General features: G+C 37.3%; 1 protein-coding gene across 2 annotated transcripts in view; it reads right to left on the bottom strand.

The window, feature by feature from the left end:
- Positions 1-3,639: 3,639 nt before the first annotated feature.
- LOC126281773 (UHRF1-binding protein 1-like) overlaps positions 3,640-22,089 on the bottom strand; it is a 360,711-nt gene continuing 342,261 nt past the window's right edge. For both annotated transcript variants that reach the window (XM_049980977.1, XM_049980978.1), the window contains one exon: positions 3,640-7,557. In XM_049980977.1, the coding sequence (XP_049836934.1) occupies positions 7,429-7,557 (129 nt within the window). In that variant the 3' untranslated portion in view covers positions 3,640-7,428. The remainder of the gene's footprint in view (positions 7,558-22,089) is intronic.

Raw genomic sequence — 22,089 nt, 5'->3', positions numbered from 1 at the left:
AGATTTTAGAACGGGTATTATTGGGGACTCGATTGAAAATAGTCTTTATCCACATCATCTTCATCCTGCCCTCCGTCATCTATTTCTTACTATTACACATACCTAAGTACACATCTCATATCTGATAGAGTATGTTCCCATCCCTCCTCCATACTGATAATGCTCCTATTGCCACTTTCTTTGGATAGTGATTTGTTGCATGCAGGAATGTTAACAGGGTGACAACAGACAGAATACAAGGAAACCATTCCTGCCATACTCCTCTTTCATGCCTATGTTTTACTTCCAGTTTAGGCACGCATGCGCACGTGAAACCCACACCCACACCCACACCCACACACACACACACATGGTAGGCAGAAAAGATTGCTGACAAGTCACTGAAATAACATTTGTCCATAATTTGAGAAACATGAAGGTAATCCTGAAAGTAATGGCCATTTAGCTTCAATAAACTTTGTTAATAAAAATACATGTCACTTACTTTAAGGCTCAAATATGGAGTAGTTTTGTAAGCATCAAACAGCACTTGCATGCTCTGCTACAACCTCTGTGTAGCACACTAGGATGTCACTGCTGTGCAATAGAACGTGGATGCTTATGCTAAATCCCTCTTGTCTGTGATGTCTGTGTAAGGCATTTCAACTTACCTACAGTTCAAGTGGGCAACTATGGTATTGTATGAAAACATGTCTGAAAAATGTCTGCTCACACCAAAACAGGTTTGCTATTTTGTCAAATATATAATGGGCAAATGGGCAGCAACATGGAAGAAAAGAAAATCTAAATTATTTGTAAATAAACGCATTACAGTTGAGGTCTTCAGTCCAAAGACTGGTTTGCTGCAGTTCTCAATGTTATTTGTATGTAGAGATGAAGGTACTTCTAAACAATAAACTGAGGTGTCAAAATTCATGGGAAACCAATACGTAAGTATACAGATGGCAGTAGTATCGCATACACAAGTTATAAAAGGGCAGTGCATTGAATGAGCTATCATTTCATGACACAACGACGATGCCTCCGCTGCTCAACTCGCTGTGGCTCACTTTGTTACTGCCACTCGCCCACGCCAACACCACTAGCAAAACGCCATGTTGGGACGCAGAAACGGAGGTAAGCTGGCTACCGTGGCCAAGCTCCTGCTCATGCTGATGGGAGATGGCCAGGAAAACACGAAGAGGCGAAGCAGACAGCAGCACAAGAGGCAGTGTTACCGCTGCCAGAGGGTCGGGCATGTCACCAGGACGTGCAGGGACACAGTCACATGTTTGAAGTGTGCAAAGGCTCATGACACACGAGACTGACAAACGGCGACACATCGCACCTAAGTGAGCACAAACTGCAGTAACGCGCACGCTGCAAACTCATGCAGCTTGAAGAAGCAGACTCCCACCACTGCAAGGGAGAAAGCGGCACAGAGAGAAGAGGTTGCGGCCCCACAATCCCACTCCACAGAGGAAACGGACTGCGCCACCAAGAAGTCAGCGAGGCTGGAGTCCCGGCCAGCACCGCAACTGACGACGCAGTGACTGCTCTCAAAACCGCAATGGAGGAATAGAGGGCAGCTATGCAGAAGGAGCTTGTCGCCTGCAGCTAGGAATAACCAACGGAATGAACAAGGACAGATCCTGCAAGGAACTAGGGGGAAAAGCTGTCATAAGCTAAAACTCCTTCACCTCGGGAAAAGGCCAAGGCCCGTTTGTACAGTGTCAGCATCAGCGGAGCTATCATTTGCACTCAGGTAATTCATGTGAAAAGGTTTCCGACAAGATTATGGCCGCACTATGAGAATGAACAGACTTTGAACGCAGAATGGTAGATGGAGCAAGACGCGTGGGACATTCCATTTTGGAAACACTAGGCAACTAATATTCAGAGATCCATAGTGTCAAGAGTAAGCCGAGAACACCAAACTTCAGGCATTATTTCTCATAAAGGACAATAGAGTGGCCAAAGGCTTTCACTTAATGGCCAAGAGCTTTGAAGTTTGGTAGCACTGACAGCTCTACACAGACAAGCAACTCTGTGTGAAACAGTCACAGAAATCAATGTTGGATGTATGATGGACATATCTGTAAGGCGAAATTTGGCTTTAACATGCTATGGCAGCAGACAATTGGTGTGAGTGCCTTTGTAACCAGCACAACATCGGCTGCATTACCTCTGCTGAGTTCACGACCGTATCAGATGAACCCTAGACAACTGGAAAACAGTTGATGGTAGGGTTCATCTTACCAGGCCACACTTACCAGCTGAAATTGGGATTCAAGTGTGATGCTGACCTCACACGACCATGGGCCCAAGTTGTCAATGAGACACTGTGCAAGCTGATGGTGGCTCCATAACAGTGTGGGCTGTGTTTACATGGAATGGGCTAGGTCCTCTAGTCCACATGAACCAATAATTGACTGGAAATGGTAGCATTTGGCTACTTGGAGACCATCTGCAGCCGTTCATGGAATTCATGCTCCTAAACAATGATGGCTCATTGTCATCCATAAAACTTCCAAGTCACCGGGCCACAACTGTTTGTAATTGGTTTCAAGTACATTCTGGACAATGCAAGCACATGATTTGGCCACCCAGATAACCCCACATGCATCTCATTGCAGGATTTTGTGCACGAACTTACCTCATGATTATGTCCAATAAATGTTCAGTGACAACAATCTTCACAATTATGGATGGCTATAGGGGCACCATGGCTTAATACTTCTGCAGGATGGGGCATGGCTTCGACAAGTCGTTGAAAGTTTCTGCACTATGTCAGGCATAAGGAGATTTGGTACAATATAAGGAGATAAACCATGACTTTTGTCACCTCACTGTAAATACTGCAGCTTACATTGATTTGAACCTGCTTACTATAATTAAGCCAGAGTAGCTTTACAATCCATGGAAACAATCACCACGAGTTTGTTTTCAAATAAATCTGCCAGAATGCAAATTTCTTGGTTTCTGGACTGAAATGAGACAGACAGGTCTCATCACCATTAACAATCTGGTCAAGATATGCATTTCTATATACGTGACAGAGAATGGCTGCAGCACCGAAGTTTTTGAAGTACTGTGTTTCGTGTTCATCACTCAGTTGTTGGGGAGCCCATCATATACAGATTCTGTTAAAGCAAAGATGTCTGGACAGACTTTCACCAGCAAAGGTTGAGAAATATGTGATATTAGACGAGTAAAACACATTTTTGTCCCTAATATCTGGCAAACATGATTTCATTTTCACTTGGTTCAACAAATAATGTTTGGCTCTAGTTTCATCATGTATACTTGTGCCATCTCCAACAATGGACAAACATCAGTTTTTCAAATTTATTTTGTTCCGTACTGTATTATTTACGCTTCCTTTAGCTGATGGTAAATTTCTGCAACTTTCAAGCACAAAAAAATCATATCTGACCTTTAAGCCAGTGCGACTTTCATTGTTTAAAATTAACTGAGTAATACAAAGAATATACACTACAACATGTTGTCTTAGTCAAAATATGTTGTGACACCACCAGCCAGAAGCCTGATGCTCACAAAACACTGACACCAAGCTGAGTGGGAATGTACAGTAGATCATTACTTCCTTAATTTACCTTTGAATATAAGACTGGGATTCAGCAAGGTATTAAAAGAGACTTGAATGGAAAAAAGTACTTTTTTTTAGTTTTTCACAACATTCTCAATATATAACTTGATACATTTTGTATACATACAGGTATATGACACATACACACACAAGGAAGTACAAAATTTTGGTGGATGTCTTAGGAAATAAATTTAAAACTCCAGTAATGCAACAAAGGATGCAAAGCGAGAAGTTCATAGGCCAAGATACAAGTATTTCTTAAAATGTATGTTATCCAAAAATTGCACCTGTTATAGTATGTGTATTCTAAAACAATGAGCTAACAAGGCTTAAGGAATTACTCAGTTTCAATGCTATGATTTATGAGTCTTGGGTCTTCTAAAGCCATATTGTCTAAACGTCTCTCACAAGTAGTTCAGAATAATTATACCAACTGCTCTTTATATGTCAGTTTTACATAGTAATGCAAATTGTGCTTGGTACAATGAGGCAAGCAAGTCTGTCCATGGTTACTGCAAAAATTATGTGCAGAGACACTTCTTTAATATATCTGACTTCTATTATAGGGATATGAATCAAGCAAACAAAACTTAAATTCAATTTGTATTTTAAAAAAACACACATCATTACCATTGAGATGACCTCTTATTGTTTCCATTTTGTAACAAAAGATTTAAAAAAAAATTACCAATGTACATGCCTGCTTTATGATTGAAGTTTGTAGCTTATGCTGTAATTTTATTAATTTATCTTCTGTGCATTAAACTGTTGTTACAACTGCTTTATATGTTGACACTGGGTAAATAGTAATATCTGTCAGACAAGAAAAAATGAACAATAAATAATTGGAGGAGGAAACTTCAGGCAAGGGATTAACAGACTTGAAACAAAATAATTCTATGCAGTCCCATAAATTAAGAATATTATGAAAACTCTTAATGAAAACATTATTCTGCATTTAGCAATACAATTTATGATGTGCAATTAGATGTCTGTTTAACGAAGTCTACACAAATATGTGACAGTGTGGTACCCTTCTGTAACAAAATTTTGAATGGGAAACAACCAGTAAATATAGAATATGAGGAAATAGCAATTCTAAATATTTTAACTGATCTGTAATATCAAAGATAAATACAGCTTCTGCCTTATTTGTGATTAACCAAAATACTTTGTGTACACTACACAAATTTTGGCTTGTGAATGATGTTTCACTATTATGGTCAGTTATGGAAAATGTTGCACAGTGATTATTGCGTGCAGATTTTTCTCATGCATTATTATGTGGTTTGTCTTCATGAAAGAAACATCGAAACTTAAAAGCTGGAACCACATTGTCAGCAGACAAAATTGCTGATGATGTAATTTTAGTAAGCACAACTTCATAAGTTGTAATGGAGTTTAGAGCAGACATGAAAAAAACATTGACACAACCTGAACTTTACTGATATAAAAATTGCCCAATACAAGAACATTGTAAAATAATAATAAATGAAAAAAGAGTGTAAAAAAGAAAGTGCAGGAGAAAATAAAGATAAGTCACTTAGAATTGAGAATAAAAAGCAGGGAGTCCACAAAAAATTGTGAGACTTATCCTCAATTGTCTTACTTTTTACAATTTTCTTTAGCATCTTCAAGCACTACAAGAGGAACCTCTGTAGCAGTGATGTAAAATACTAGGATAATTTCACCATTCCTGTGTCAAACTGGAAGCAGAATCAGTCCCTGTATGTTTAGTACCCATTAAAAACATCATGCACATAATTATATTCCACAACAGAGTTTACATAAGTATATGGTACTATTCATCAAATAGAAGACATGTGACCCAGAAGACACACATTTAGAATAGGATAATAAACTGCCTGCTGCTCAGTGCCTCTTATTTCATGAGTTGTGATCTATCCTCATATACACACCACGAAATCACTCTGCCAGTAAAATCAGAAAAATTTGATCTCATATGGGCTTACTGACAATTATTCTTCCCAGGAAAGATTCCCAAATGTAACAGAGAAGAAAAAGAGGAGAGAAGGGTAGTGGTGCCTGAAGTATCCTCCGCCACACGTATAATATGGAAGCTTGTGGGGTATAGATGTAATGCAGCTACAAAAGTAAAGGACTGTGGACTTTCCACAGCTGTAGATTTTTTAACACAAGCACATACTTGACAAATGGCAATTTTTATCATGATATGACTATCAATAATAAATTAGGAATTTTGTTAACTGAAAGTGCAAATTATATTTGAAGCTGGATATGTTCCAGAGAGTTATGTTATGGTGGAGACTTAAAATCCTTTGTCCAGGTTAATCTTCTAGTTGTTTCAAATCTTTCTCTCAATATCTTGGAAACATTCTTGATTGTAATAATGTGGACATAAGAAGTGACTCATTTGTTATCGCAAAAACATTACATAGCACAACAATGCTTTTTCAACTCTTTGGCATTGAAACCCAGACCAGGTCTAGAAACATCTTTTAATAATCAAACATTTACTGAAAAATATGTACCAACACTGTCTTGCATAAAATAAATGTTAAAAATGAAGCAGAAATGAAGTGAGAAAATTGAAATTACTGAGGTGTAGTTAAATAATTGGACAGGATGAACAAAAATACATGTCTCACTCATTAAATTGTTTTGTAAGCAACATAATATAGGTAATAATATCACATAAATTGAAGGAAATAAAAAAGGAGGGTGGATAAAGATCAGAAGGAAGACAAAGTGTCAGAAAACATGCCTGAACATACTTTCATTTTGTTTAAAATGCTGCATACTCTTTCAAGACAATTAGGTACATTTCACTTATGATTTTTAAGGTCATGGAGGAGTGTCTAGCAATGTTTCATAACAGTGATACTAAAAGCAGCACAATGATTAAATATGACTATGATGAAGTTTCATAGTCAGTTAGAATGCAAACTGAATGAATTTGCTTTAACTTGTGGGATATTGCACTGTTGGCACAAAGTCATGTGCCGTTTGGGACATGATAATGCAGAGCACATTAGAATGAGCACCTTAATACCACAACCTACATACTAAAATATTATCATGTCTGCACACGCTGGAACAACAATAATGAATGAATTTTAATGATGAAATTGACAAAAATAGATATGTACACTGAATGTAATCAACAAATTATAACTTTACGAAGCACACAGCTTCTACTAATATCACATTTGGGAAACTTCACATCTTGCTAATATTTTAATACATAATAGTTTCTTAAGTCCCACTAATGAACACAATTCCTTACTATATCACTACTAATGGCAAAAAACCAGTAATGACAATAAGGAGGAAAGTAAAGGCAAGCATAAAGGCACCATTGTAACAGAAATATGTTAAAATTGTGATAAGTTATTACTGACCAAAAATAAAAATAAATGCATATCTTCTTTTAAAAAAAGTACACAAAATATCAACTCTATCATTGTATTCAAGCACAGTGGACTTAAGTAAAATTAGTTTTACAAATTGCAATATGTGTGTACTATATGTTATTTAAAAAAAAAGGAAAGATATGTAACAAGGAACTGTGGAACATAACACCTGCGGATGGTTAAAAAAATATATCTGTATAACTCTCCATGAACATGTCTCCATCTTGCACACATGTATAAACAACACAACCTATTTCTCCGCATACATACTGACTAGCACTTAATAACTTTTTTTTATCAATGGAACAGTCAATTTCCAGGAAAATATAATCTGCTGAATCTTTTAAGGAGAAGAAACTAAACTGTTAACAAATTACGAGTGATACTGCCTTCACTGAAAAGCTGCGAGTGGCACATTTATTCACAGCATTCAAAGCACTTGTGCTATCTCTTGGTTCTTGGTGGCTGATCAAGCTGTTCCTGCATTCCACGTAACCTGTCAATGAGTGTGCGTTTCTCTTCAAGCAAACGTGCTACATCATCCTGAGCAGTCATCAAGCAAGTTCGAAGAATCTGGAAAGACATGATGACCACTCTACATTAATGAATATGTAAGAAACATTACAAAAACAACAGCTTATATTTTTCTGTGTTGTGTAATTGAATGTATTTGAAAAGAAGTAATTCATTTTTCAAACATATTAAATGAGTGGCAACTTAATGTTTGTAACACTTCAAATATCGAGTGTATACATTCATGTCTTTCCCGCCTGAACGATGTCAGATAGACATTAATAAAATTTTATACCAATGTCCAATGTATTTATGTTTGATTTATTTCCAAACATTCACAAAATTTTGTTTGATTTCTGTTTCGTATGGAATTTTTAAGACTAACACTCCTTTGTTGATGTGATTCTTTAAATGACAGTTAGTGCCTGCGAGAAGATGGGATCTGCATTGTGAAGGGCTTCAATGCACTTTGATATCAGTTATGTTTTAAATATTGTAATAAACTCTTTGCTGCTGAGCCTGTAACTGACATAATGAAAATGTTTAGTACGCATCAGGCCAATTTCTTGTAGGTGGGCACCACAGTCTTGATAAATTGTATTTATGTATTTATGGTACATGTGGCACTATCAGTTGTACATAGGTGGCTTGTGATTTTTATTTGATACGGATTATGTATCCACATTAGTAACAAGTGCACTTGAAAATGAGCCATTATTGAAATTAGTAGTATTTAATAAAGTACACTTTTAAGTTGCAGCCTGGTGGAACAAAACATTTCTTCATACCCTTTAGGAGTTAGAGGAAATTATCCGTGTTACATGAACAATGTCAGCCATTAACTATGTACAGTACAAATAATACCAATGAATCTTAACACACAATAAATATCGATGTTAGAAGATTTATTACGGAAAATATACAAGGAAATGCAGTGTAGTTTATTTCAAGAACATTAAATAGTTCATATCCCTGCATCTGATATTTTAGCTTTACACAAGTGAAAAAATCAAAAATTTTGAATGAAAATAATTTTCTCAAGTGAGACAGCTTGGGCGATGCAGAAGTAATCAATCATGTTCTCCACTCAGAACAACCAGTCAAACCTGCATGTTTATGAGTAAAGTTTTTTATGAATACGAGAGTGGATATGTGATATCATATTGACAAATTATTTCTATGTCATTTTTTATCTTTATTGTTATTTTCATATTGCATCTAGTTTCCTAGAGCTTCAAGGCTGATAACTTTATAAATCCTGCAAAAAGTACACACCAACATCAAGAAAAACATTAAATCTTGCAGTTCTCTCTTTCTGATCCATAATAATCAAAACAATTAGTTTGTCTATATAGATTAACTATGTAAACTGATACAGATTCTATCTAAAATTTTCCGCCAAGTTGTGCATCATTACCCAGCCACGGAATACAATAAATTCATAACCTAAATCTATTCATTCTCATTAAACTAAGTGTTCTGTGGATTTGAGGATTAGGAGGAGGTCAATCAGATATGATTTAAGTTTGTGTTTGAAGTGAATTTTATCACCTATTAGATTCTTCACATCACTAGGTAAGTGGTCATAGAAAGGAGTAAAGTATTCAGCCATAAAAGTCTATGCTGAGCAGATACCCTGTATTATCCTTATTATATCCTTCTGTGCAATGGCATTTTCTTCTAAAATGAAGTGCTTCCTCAGAATGTTATTTTTTTTTTTTACACTCTGATTGATTCCAAAGACATTAATCTTCAGATCTTTTCATTGCCAAGTTAACTATTAACCATAACACAAAAGCTGCATAGCTTGGAAATTTAAGATGATTTACAACATGCGACCTTAAGTTTCGGCTCTTGTCAACGTAAATACCCAAGTGTTTACAATATTCTGTTTCATTTACTAATTTTCCCTCATAGATTATTTCTAGTGATGTGACTGGGTCTTGGGCATTACAGAATTGCAGAACTGCGTTCGATGCAAGTTCAGGGACATTCCATTTGAAGAGGATCAATAATCTGCAGATAATTTTAATTAAATTTTCAGTGTTGAATTTCTTATTTTGGCCTGATTACAATACTTACATCATCAGCAAAGGGACCTATTTCATTTTTTGGATATACGATGGCAGATCAGTCATGCAGTTTGATCTGCATAAGATGTAACGCCACCTTTATTTCATGGAAGTTCAAGATATTGTCGTGAGGTTTCCAGTGAAGAATATTAATCCGAGGCACATAATTTTGTTGTATGATTAATACGCGAAGCTCACGCCTACAACAGTGGCACAAGTTTATATGCCAACTAGCTCTGCAGATGATGAAGAAATTGATGAAATGTATGATGAGATAAAAGAAATTATTCGGGTAGTGAAGGGAGATGAAAATTTAATTGTCATGAGAGACTGAAATTCGAGAGTAGGAAAAGGGAGAGAAGGAAACATAGTAGGTGAATATGGATTGGGGGTAAGAAATGAAAGAGGAAGCTGTCAGGTAGAATTCTGCACAGAGCATAACTTAATCATAGCTAACACTTGGTTCAAGAATCATGAAAGAAGGTTGTATACATCGAAGAATCCTGGAAATACTAGAAGGTTTCAGTTAGATTATACAATGGCAAGACAGAGATTTAGGAATCATGTTTTAAATTGTAAGACATTTCCAGGGGCAGATGTGGACTCTGACCACAATCTATAGGTTATGAACTGTAGATTAAAAATGAAGAAACTGTAAAAAGGTGGGAATTTAAGGAGATGGGACCTGGATAAACTGAAAGAACCAGAGGTTGTAGAGTGTTTCAGGGAGAGCATTAAGGAATGACAGACAGGCATGGGGGAAAGACATACAGTAGAAGAAGAATGGGTAGCTTTGAGAGATGAAATAGTAAAGGCAGCAGAGGATCAAGTAGTTAAAAATACAAGGGCTAGTAGAAATCCTTGGGTAACAGAAGAAATATTGAATTTAATTGATGAAAGGAGAAAATGTAAAAAAATGCAGTAAATGAAGCAGGCAAAAAGGAATACTAACATCTCAAAAATGAGATAGACAGGAAGTGCAAAATGGCTAAGCAAGGATGGCTAGAGGACAAATGTAAGGATGTAGAGGCTTATCTCACTAGGGTCATGATAGATACAGCCTACAGGAAAATTAAAGAGGCCTTTGGAGAAAAGAGAGCCACTTGTATGAATATCAAGAGCTCAGATGGAAACCCAGTTCTAAGCAAAGAAGGGAAAGCAGAAAGGTGGGAGTATATAGAGGGCCTAAACAGGGGCGATGTTCACTAGGACAATATTATGGAAATGGAAGAGGATGTAGATGAAGATGAAATGGGAGATAAGATACTGCGTGAAGAGTTTGACAGAGCACTGAAAGACCTGTGTCGAAACAAGGACCCGGGAGTAGACAACATTCCATTAGAACTACTGACGGCCTTGGGAGAGCCAGTCCTGACAAAACTCTACCAACTGGTGAGCAAGATGTATGAAACAGGCGAAATACCCTCACACTTCAAGAAGAATATAATAATTCCAATCCCAAAGAAAGCAGGTGTTGACAGTTCGGTAATTTTCACAAGTCACAGCTGCAAAATACTAAGGGAATTCTTTACAGACGAATGGAAGAACTGGTAGAAGCCAACCTTTGGGAAGATCAGTTTGGATTCCATAGAAATATTGGAACACGTGAAAAATTTGGAGTACGTATTAAAGTTTTTGTTTCTTCTTCATGGATTTTGAGGTTTGCCGATGACATTGTAATACTGTCAGAAACAGCAAAGAACTTGGAAGAGCAGTTGAACGGAATGGACAGTGTCTTGAGAGGAGGATATAAAATGAACATCAACAAAAGCAAAATGAGGATAATGGAATGTAGTCGAATTAAGTCAGGTGATGCTGAGGGATTTAGATTAGGAAATGAGACACTTGAAGTAGTAAAGGAGTTTTGCTGTTTGGGGATGATGATGGTCGAAGTAGAGAGGATATAAAATGTAGACTGGCAATGGCAAGGAAAGCGTTTCTGAAGAAGGGAAATTTGTTGACATCGAGTACGGATTTAAGTGTCAGGAAGTCGTTTCTGAAAGTATTTGTTTGGAGTTTACCGTCCACGTTTCACTTCCATATATGGCTAAATAGTTTGGACAAGAAGAGAATAGAAACTTTCCAAATGTGCTTAAGATTAGATGGATACATCACATAACTAATGAGGAGGTATTGAACAGAATTGGGGAGAAGAGGTGTTTGTGGCACAACTTGACAAAAAGGGACCGGTTGGTAGGATATGTTCTGAGGCATTAAGGGATCACAAATTTAGCAACGGATGCCAGTGTGAAGGGTAAAAATTGTAGAGGGAGACCAAGAGATGAATACACTAAGCAGATTCAGAAGGATGTAGGTTGCAGTAAGTACTGGGAGATGAAGACGCTCGCACAGGATAGAGCAGTCCTGAGACTGGTTTGATGCATCTCTCCAGTCTAAAGACCACAACAACAACAACAACAACAACAACAACATGATTAATACCCTTCCTTTCTGGTATCAACTGAGATTATTCCATTAAAAACACTGAAAAAGAGTTGGGAGTAGGAACCATGTAAAAAAAATTACATGCCTATCAGCAGATTATCATTAGTATGGAACGTCAATGTCATATCTTGGTCCATTCGAGCAATAAAAGGAGAGTTAATATCAATCATTTCATTCTGAACATAAAACACTATAGAGTGTGTCCAATACAGGAGACGGTGGAATATTTATTACCATTCTTCTCCCTTTTCAAGATACTGAATCATTGTGTACATTACCTAAATTTCTTAATTTGACACTTGGTGTACTTTGCTGGCAATATCTCTAATACCGTAATATTTGAGTTTCTCTAGTCGGATACTGTGACCAGCGAAATCAAATGCTTTCAACAAGTCAGAACAAGTATTTTACTTCAATTTGTGAATTGAAAAATGGCTTGTTCTGTAGCCAACCACATGCCCTTCCACTTGATTTGTTATCTTTGGTGAAAGAAGAAGTAACCATAATTTGCTCAAGGCAGAAACTTTTCAATACATGTTTGTCATTAGTCATTTGTTAGCATCTTCCATATTGGCATTAGTTGGGCAAAAGTGGACTGTATAAGGAGTATTGTCTACATAATAGTGTGTGCCATCTTCACTGTTGGTTGTAGTGATGTGTCTAATAACAGTAAAGATGGGTGGTAAATTTAGTGTCCCTACTAGTTATAAAAAGTTATGTAACAGTTATTACGTTTAGAAGGCCATAACAAGCACACAATGCATGACCACATTGACAAGGCCATTAGAATCAACTCTTGTGGACTGATGAATCTGACAATCGAAAAACACTGCCCAACCAGATCCAAAGATGTGCAGAATGATTAGGTTCTCATTAGGGTACAACATTGTCTTAGTATGCAACATACCAGCAATTCCTGTTTCTGTTCAGTGTCATTCTGTAGCCACTCAAGTTCTGTGCTTTTATGTCTGTTAAATAACGTCACAATCAAAGCAAAAGTTGCACTAAGATTTTAAATACATGTGTAGTGACTGTTTCTAGAGTAGCAATGTTGCAACAACATCAAGAACAAATGACTGTTTAATGACTGCAGAACTAATAACAGGGGAAGTACTGTCAAGTTTATCTGCAGACCGTGTCACACTTACTGGAACAGCAACAGCAACTACTACAGCCCCCAAATCATGCCTCAGACTGCCACCATTTTCTGCTTTCAAGGAAGATATGGATGGCTGGAAAATCTTTTTAGAGTCTCATCATTTCAAGGCAAGTGGAATTACTGAAACTACTCGTTGCTTTTGCGTGTTCAGATTTATGAATTAATTTGCACACAGTCCCCCATCAGGCTCCTGTAGCCTGGCTTAAGAAGAAATTTGTGCTCTGATGTCTGCAGTCTGTTCAAAGTTACTTTTGAGGAGAGGCTAAGGAGGAAGGCCTGAAGCTGCAACAACCGCCTGCAGCTGCTCGGCCCTGACTTCCACCATCGAAAGACTTCTTGCTTGCTTCAGGAGGCTTGCTGTCCTGTGGGTTCATTCGTTGGGCACTGAATTATTTTCATCTGTTACATTTGTAGTGTCAACATTTGCTGTTATAAGTAATGTTTTTTGTGTAATATTTTACCCATGTCAGAGGCAAATTTGTCTATTCCTATTCAGCGGAAATTTTCTACTTTGCTTTGTTGGTAGGCGACTACAGTACAAGGTCAGTCCAGAGAAATGGTTTGTGCATTTCATGTTGACACCATCAACAATTGTTCTTGATAATGCTCCTAATCATTCTTTTGTTGTTGCAGAAATGCCTATCATAGCAAAGTAAAAGAAGAAGATGATTGTCTTCAGTTATAGGAAATGATCAAATCATTAAACAGTGGCAGTGCCAATATCTCTTCAGCATCTGTGATAGCAATGACAGGAATCTCAATAGAGCTTTTAAATTTCATCACAAATCTTTTTAAGTACAAGCACAGAAAAACTATATTTTCATAGATGCTGACTACTAATAAGAAGGCTGCTATCAGTAGCCAAGTACAAATAAAGTTTATCACCAACACTCAGCACACAAAAGGAATCCCTCATACTAAGAACTGTTTGCATTATGACTTTTGCGATATTGAAATAGCGTATTTTGTATCACTACTCATCATATTGGAAGAATGAAAAGTCTCCTCATCTCACATAACAAGCACATTTTTTCTGTTATGTTACAAATATGAGAGGTGTCCCTATCTTATATATATAAATTGTTGACATTGTATAATGCTTTTATTACTTTTCTACTTAGCTGCCACATTTTTCCAAGCATTTTTGCTAATGCAACAAGTTTTTCCAACCCAGTGCTGTACCAGATTGAATCATGTGCTCACAACCAGCTGTTTACTGTTCATCTGATTTCATCATTGGTGTTGAAGTGCTCACCTCCAAGATGACCTTTGTAGTAGGGGAACATGTGAAAATCACTCTTGGGGCAAGATCTAGTGAATACGGAGGATGCGAGAACACCTCCTAGCTGACACTCGGAGCTCTGCTAGGGTCATTTGAGTGGTATGAGGCCCAGCATTATCATGAAGAAAGAGAACTTTGTGAGAGAAAAGCTCAGGTTTTTTTTTTTTTTTTTTTTTTTTTTTAAGGCAGCTCACACATTCCTCAAGACGTTATTGTACCACTCTGCATATGTTGTTGTGTTGCGAGACAGGTAGTGAACAAGCAAAACTCCCTAACAGTCCCAAAATATGGCTGCCACAACTCTCCCTGCTGAATAAGTGACCTCTGTCTTTTTGGGGCACTTTCTCCAGGTTTCTTCCAAATCATTCCCAACATTTTTTGACTCATGAGTCAAATGATGGATGCAGGTCTCATCCCCTGTGACAATCCGTTTGAAGAACAGATATCTCTCTCTCTCTCTCTCTCTCTCTCTCTCTCTCTCTCTCTCTCTCTCTCTCTCTCTCTCTCTGTGTGTGTGTGTGTGTGTGTGTGTGTGTGTGTGTGTGTGTGTGTGTGTGTGTGGAGGGGGAGGGCGCACACCTGCACGCATGTGTGTGATGGATTTGGCCAGAATATTTTTGGAAATGCATCTGTTAGTGATTGTGGACATCACTCAGCAAATGTCACACCTGTCTTGCACAGTCTTTGCAGTAATGAAGATGGCCATCAGGATCTTTGTGATGGATGAACATCCAATTACAGCCTGAGGAAGTAGCTCCATTACGATGTTGACAAAGGTAATTTGACAATCTACCTCCACAATATTGTGAATTGCAATAACAGCATGATCTCATGTCACTATAGTGGGTGTCCATGTGCACTGTTCGTCATGCACGTCTTCATACCCTTCCACAAACTGCACATGCCAACATCAAACCATTTGAATACTCATACAGCCTTCCCCATAGGCATAGGTTAACTCCTGAAATGGTACAATAGAAATTTGCTTTGCTGGGAAAAAATAAATGGCAGAGTGCAGGTCACAAGTGAACAAACTTTATAGTGGTAACTCCACATTAGCTGGGAGCATACTGGCAACATACTGCAGTATGCACCGTAAACCGGTGTCAGCATTGTCAACACTTAATAGTTAAACTCTCCAGCCCTGACACATCTTAGGCATAGTTTCTTCTGCAGAGAAATAAAATGCAGAAATTTACTTATGGGATGACCCACATATGTGGAAAGTTTGATCTGAAAACATAATAATAGGTGAACTATAAATGCAGAACTCTGTTTCTCGCAATGAAACTAAAAGGATGAGTGCTGACTTTTTGATGTATACAGTGTCACAACTATCTCAAATTATCTTGTGTTACAGGGTTCCAGTTTGGAGCCAATGAAAATATGATTTATTCTTAACATTTAGTTTGCATAATGTGTTCATCTAAACTCAATAATAAAAATGTTTCCCACATGCTGAATATTCAGTAATATCAGCAGTAAAAGAATATTTGGAAATTTTGTGTATAACATCTAAAAAAATTTCTGCCCCAAATTAGACTAAAATAAAAATAAAGTGTAGCTACCCCTGAAGACATTGATGCCAGTTCCATCACTTGTGTGTTTTAAATGCAGTATGTAGCAACTGTGCTCTGAACCTCAACATGCTCCTACTGAAGTGCCAATCATAAAGTAACTTTGAACAGAAAATAGTTATTTTAATATACAGATGCTTGTTGTTGCTGCTCAATGGAAATTAATGCTTCACAGTCCTGTGCCCCTTGGATTATGGATTTAGAAGATATCAGGAGACATCGTCATTTCAGATGTCCAAATTCTACTTGCTAATGTAGAAATGCAGATTCACTCATCAGAGACATAATCATCCACCTGGCAATCGAGATTGAGTTTAACTTAGGTGGTAAAATTTTCTAATTCTATGTTGCTGAAGTCGTCACAATTGCTCAAGTCTATAAAGTTTTTGCTACAACTCAGAATGCAACAAGTTGAGAAATTTTTATAGCTTAAATGTGAGAAGTACCTCACGCTTTGTAAAGCATAGAATCAGATCAGAATATAGTATAGCAATGTCATCAAGTTCTTTTCATTCAGCCCACAGTACTTAATGGAGTGGAAAATTGATAGCATCAGTGAGATCAAAAATGCCTGTCAAGAGCCTGCATATTTTCTTATACTGTCAACAGGAGCCATAATATCCATACTGTAACATATGATGTTATAGTTATGCTAGCAGAGTGATTTTAATATCTTAAACAGACATGTCCCCACACTTATCACAATTAAGATGATGCTCGTGCTTACATGGAACAAGCCTGTGACACTTCAAAATATACTGGAGCATTAAGTTGGTTCACCAATAAAAGCACTCATATGTAAATTGCTTCGCCCATCTTGCAATGAAGAACCTTGTTGAAATATAGTAATCAATCGATTCTGCTACAAGTTCAAGATATAAAAGCTGCTGAATATGAGAAGGTTCCACAATATAATTGCCCTTGTAGTACCTTCTTCTACAGTTGTTAATATTTTTACTTTTACTACCTTTGGATTAAAAGCCAGGGATTTACTCCTATGCCATACTTTATACCTTTTGATATGGACTTGCTTCACCTTTCTTACTGGATCTTTGATGTGCGAACAACTTCGTGGGATATATCGACATGAAATCTTCAACCTAACCTTTTTCTTGCCTGCCATGGCCAACTTCTTTTGTATTGTAGAAGGTTTGTGAGCAGAACTAGGTCACCTCCAGGAGCAAAGAGAATAACACCTATTTCCTCTACAGGGTGTATACGCGGACAAGGAAAAAAAAAGTCCTTAATTTCTCCTGGATTTCCCAGTTAAAAATATACTTCCTCCCAAGTGAAAACAGACTTTTTCCCTGTTAACTGACATAAATTATACAGTTCTGAGAGAAAATATATTAAGTTCTTTGAATGATTATGGTTTTATACAGGTGTTAGAATTTCCCGGCGCTTTATAAAACTAAACGCAAATGAAAAACGCGTTTTGGAAAGATCTTTGATGTGCAGCAACATGTATGCTGCATATTTTCGTATTACGAAAGTGTAAATTCGAATTCCACCAAATACCGCATGCTACTTTCTGAAGATTGAAATAGAGATTGCGATGCGCTTTTGTAAGCTAGACATAGCTCATGTCACGTGATCTCGCCAGTCGAAGACAGCTAATATGCAGAGCATAGGACACGACACGTGATGTAGTCAGCCAACAGCAACATCATTTAAGTAGCACGAACACACAAACAGGAAAAGTTAATAGTTCACATTAATATACATAGTGTTGCTACAAAAAAAGCAGAGCTTTCACGTATAATATTGGTCTCTAAGGTTAATAAGCTGCAAGACAAGCTAAGCTTTCGCATATGTGTTACAATTTACGAATGTGCCAGTGAAATTTTTAATAATGACATTAATACCAGATCTTCAGGGTTCGAAATTCTTCTAAATGACTCGTCATCACAGAGTTGATTTTTAAATGTGGGTGAAATGCTCTGTGATTTAAGAATTTCATGGTACATTCTCGCACATAGTTCAACTTACTTTCAAAGTAAATATGCTTTTACGTAAGGTTTTACAAACCATCATTAGCAATATTTTCCTGCAACCTGTTAGAAATAGGTTCATTTCAGCAGTTGCCAGACAGAGCAGATAACAGTCAACACGGCACTTGCGCAGCTACCATGACGTAGGAAGCCGATATGTGCGTACGTGTAAAATACTGAAAGATCATACATTGTCTTATAAGAAACAAGACATCAGAGGATACTCCAAGAGCATCGGAATTTCATGAACACATTCATATGTCCAGATTCCCAATGAAGTAGACCTCGACCTGATATTAAGCTTTTCAGTGTGGTTTTCAGGATGTAAATTTTCTTGGAGCACCAGTACTGTATTATATCATGTTTGGTTTTTTATTAGGGCATAATGTCATACATGCTAGAACACGGAAATGTGCACGTGAAATGCATCGAACAGTTGAAACTAACCATGACTGTGGAATTAAACATTTAGTTTCAAATACGTTGACTGACTTTTATAAACTTTTTCCGCAGAGGCAAATTCCTTTAGCAAATAGACAAAAATAACTTCATTTCCTGCAAGGCGATTAATGCTTGACTGTCAGAAAGGAGGATATAAAATAAAATCTGAAACTAATAACATATTTTAGCCTTCCGTAATTATGTGAAGGTATTTTAATTCACTTGATAGCTCCTGCCACAGATATCCATTTTGATTTCATTTGACATGAGAATAAACGAAGGGGAAACAGCAAAATCACTAAATGTAAACACGGGTTATGTGGAGACTACCCACTACAATGCAGACTGCTCTGCACATCAGCCCCGGATCTACAATATTTGCTAACTGGGCCAATACTAAAAAACAAAACAAAAAAAATCGAATTTTCTAAAATTTGTTCATCTTGTTGCGCACAAGCCGGCCATTGTGGCCGCGCGGCTCTAGGCACTTCAGTCTGGAACCACACTGCTGCTACGGTCACAGGTTCAAATCCTACCTCAGGGATGGATGTATGTGATGTTCTTAGGTTAGTTAGGTTTAAGTAGTTCTAAGTCTAGGGGACTGCTGACCTCAGATGTTAAGTCCCATAGTGCTCAGAGACATTTGAACCATTTTTTCGTTGCACACATCTTTCTGAGACGTCTGAAACATAAAACATACGTGTTCGAGGAAATGTAAGACGTTATTTGGTCTTAAGTGCGCCAAAGTGCAGTGCCACGCCTCTTCATACAGCATTCTTCTATCGCACGACTATTTCGCTCTGTGTAATTGGAACGTTTATATTTTGTAACGGATGCCACCAAACTATATTCACGATAGTGGAAATTTAAATGCCCTGTGGTACCTCTCCTGCTCCCAGTCGGTCGGTTTGACAGCCTGCCCCAAAGAAATGGAATTAATAGCGGATGGATTTTTTTTCAATCGGGAGAATAAGAACTCTTCAGAAAATTTGCACCCTTTATTCCCTACTAGCTAAAATTTGCTGTTTTCTGTACATAAAATTAAATATAGGATACATAAAATCGATAAAGACAGGAGACAAGCAAGAAAGTACTCATTTTTTCAATCCTTAACACCTACCATTTTTTTTCTCTCTAATCGTACTACAGCTTTACATGGAGTGCCTCCCTTTCTGCGAAAGAATTTATTACCTCATCAAAGTTCGTCAACCGTTCTGCTACATGAACAATCGAAATGTCGTTATCTAATACTGAAAAAGCTGTTAACACAAATAATATCCAAGACTGGTGTGGTTTCTCGATGTGATTACTTCTATTTTGTCAGTGTCTCCTAGATAAAACAAAATAGGCCTTTCTAATATTGCAGCAGTTTTGTAACACACACCAAATAAACGAGACTGTTTTCGCACAGATGGTCATTTTTATAACACGACAGAATATAATTCACGAAGTACCAATATCAAATGCCAATTAGGCCTACTACAAGCAAAAAGCTTTATGGTAGGAAACAGTTTCACATTTCATTAATACGCACCAGTTTCTCAAGCACAAGATCGAAAAGTATTACGAAAATTTTACATAAATTTGGAATCGCCTTATTCTTGCATAACTTGTGTGATGTCCTCATTTCTTCTCATTCCTCATTCTAACAAAAATCTTGTCATCACCAATTCTGTAGCTATAACTGCCACAATCACTGGTTTAGTTATCCGGCAGTTCTTCTCCGGTTAGGCTTTTTTACATGTTCGTACAACACATTCTCCGCGTTACTTCCAGAATAGAACTTGAGCGGCTGCTAGCCAGGAATTGTACAACTGGTCCTTACTAGTGTAGCGATCTGACCAAAAATTCTCTGTCAAAATTTTGTTTTCTTGAATATACCCAGAAGATCATATGTCATCTTTCTCACCTATTATTCTGGCAGTCTGTATCTATGGATCTAGCTGCTTGCACCGCCAACAGCCACATTCCTGTAGCCAGAAGCGGAAGAATCTACTACTCAAACAGGAACTGAGTAGCTTGTCTATGCATTCAAAAAACGAATAAAGGAAGCAATGGTGACTGCTTCCCCAATAAGAGACCCTTGTACATTGTCATTGACTTACTATATAATTGTGATATAAAACATTATACAGATGTTGTCATCAGACATTACTAGACTGTCGTCACTTCTGGTGGTCATCACTAACTGCCACACCACACTTGTTGCCAGCATCAGTACAGCAAGTACCACCTGTGCTCGGCAGTGCTAAGGATCTTCTACAGCCCATTACAGAACTTGACCTAACTCTTATCTACACACAGTTGTCAGTAGCCAGCACATAGGAAATTCAGATGGCAATTTCCATGTACATCAGCACTGTCTGGTGTGTTACCTTATTTAGTTACGTAGTCTACAGATATAAAGATTATTGTTACCGACAGATATCAATAATAAATTTATGTATGTTTGCATTCAAGACCTGGCATTAGCACACACGCACGCGAGCGTGCGCGCACACACACACACAGACAGAGAGAGAGAGAGAGAGAGAGAGAGAGAGAGAGAGAGAGAGAGAGAGAGAGGAGGGTGGGAGGGGTGGGGGTTAAAATCAACATTCACTGGATCAATGTTTCTCTTCATTGTGATAATGCCACAACTTGCAAAAGAAATTGAGAAGTTGATTTGTGAAAGTAGCAGCCTCTCATTCAATTCTGTTGTCTTGCATATCAACTCTTAAAGCCAAACTATCGGTTGAGGGGATGTACATTTTTTTCTGTTTTCAATATACATGTTTCAATTGCATGCTGTGATCATTAATTATATAATTAACTCAATATAACAAATTTTGTTTTGTAAATAAATAAAATGGCTATGTTATATAGAACTTTCACTATTCATAATTATGTGAATAACACTTCCACCTCTGACTTCAATTTTGACAAAACAATTGTGCATCCTCTGATTCCAATTTTGGTTCTGATTATATTCCTGGTTTAAGTGGTTTGGTGGCTGCAAGAAAAAGAGTAAACTACAAATCCAGAGGCTTGCTGTCAAGAATGATAACAGGGTTTTTGACTGTGGTTAAAACAACTTTCAACTATGACAGTGTTGCATGAATGTGAAATATGAAAAGTTTCACAGTGGCACAGATTACATGTTAGATCGTCACCTGCCCCCACCGCCCCCCTCTTCCATACTGCTGAATGGTTCAGACAATCAGTTTACAGGCCATAAGAAAAGAAAGATATGGACAAGTTTACTTTCATTTTCCACTATTTTTGCCTATTCAATTAATATTAAGTTTATTTCTCAGCACAATCTACAAGAAATGTGTTTTTTGAATCAGTAATATGTTTCTCAAAACTCTTTTTATCACAGGAAACCACTAAATACAACCACAATAAGACTTGTGTACCCTGTTCATTATGTCAATAAGCCTCAAAGAGCCTTTGATTCAGTTACATACTTGTTCTGTTGTTACATTAGCATTTTTTTTGTTTCCTAGGAGAATTGTAATAAATGCTCTCTGGAAGTGCTGCCTTTCCCATTTTCTTCAAAGCGAACATAAACTATAGAGCTCTGCTGAATGAAATCATGCAGTATCCATTGACCAACAAGTGCTGTCACTAAAACCTTGAGTTC

Source organism: Schistocerca gregaria, chromosome 7 (assembly GCF_023897955.1).
Source record: "Schistocerca gregaria isolate iqSchGreg1 chromosome 7, iqSchGreg1.2, whole genome shotgun sequence".
Taxonomy (NCBI): domain Eukaryota; kingdom Metazoa; phylum Arthropoda; class Insecta; order Orthoptera; family Acrididae; genus Schistocerca; species Schistocerca gregaria.
This window is presented reverse-complemented; position numbering and strand designations above follow the sequence as displayed.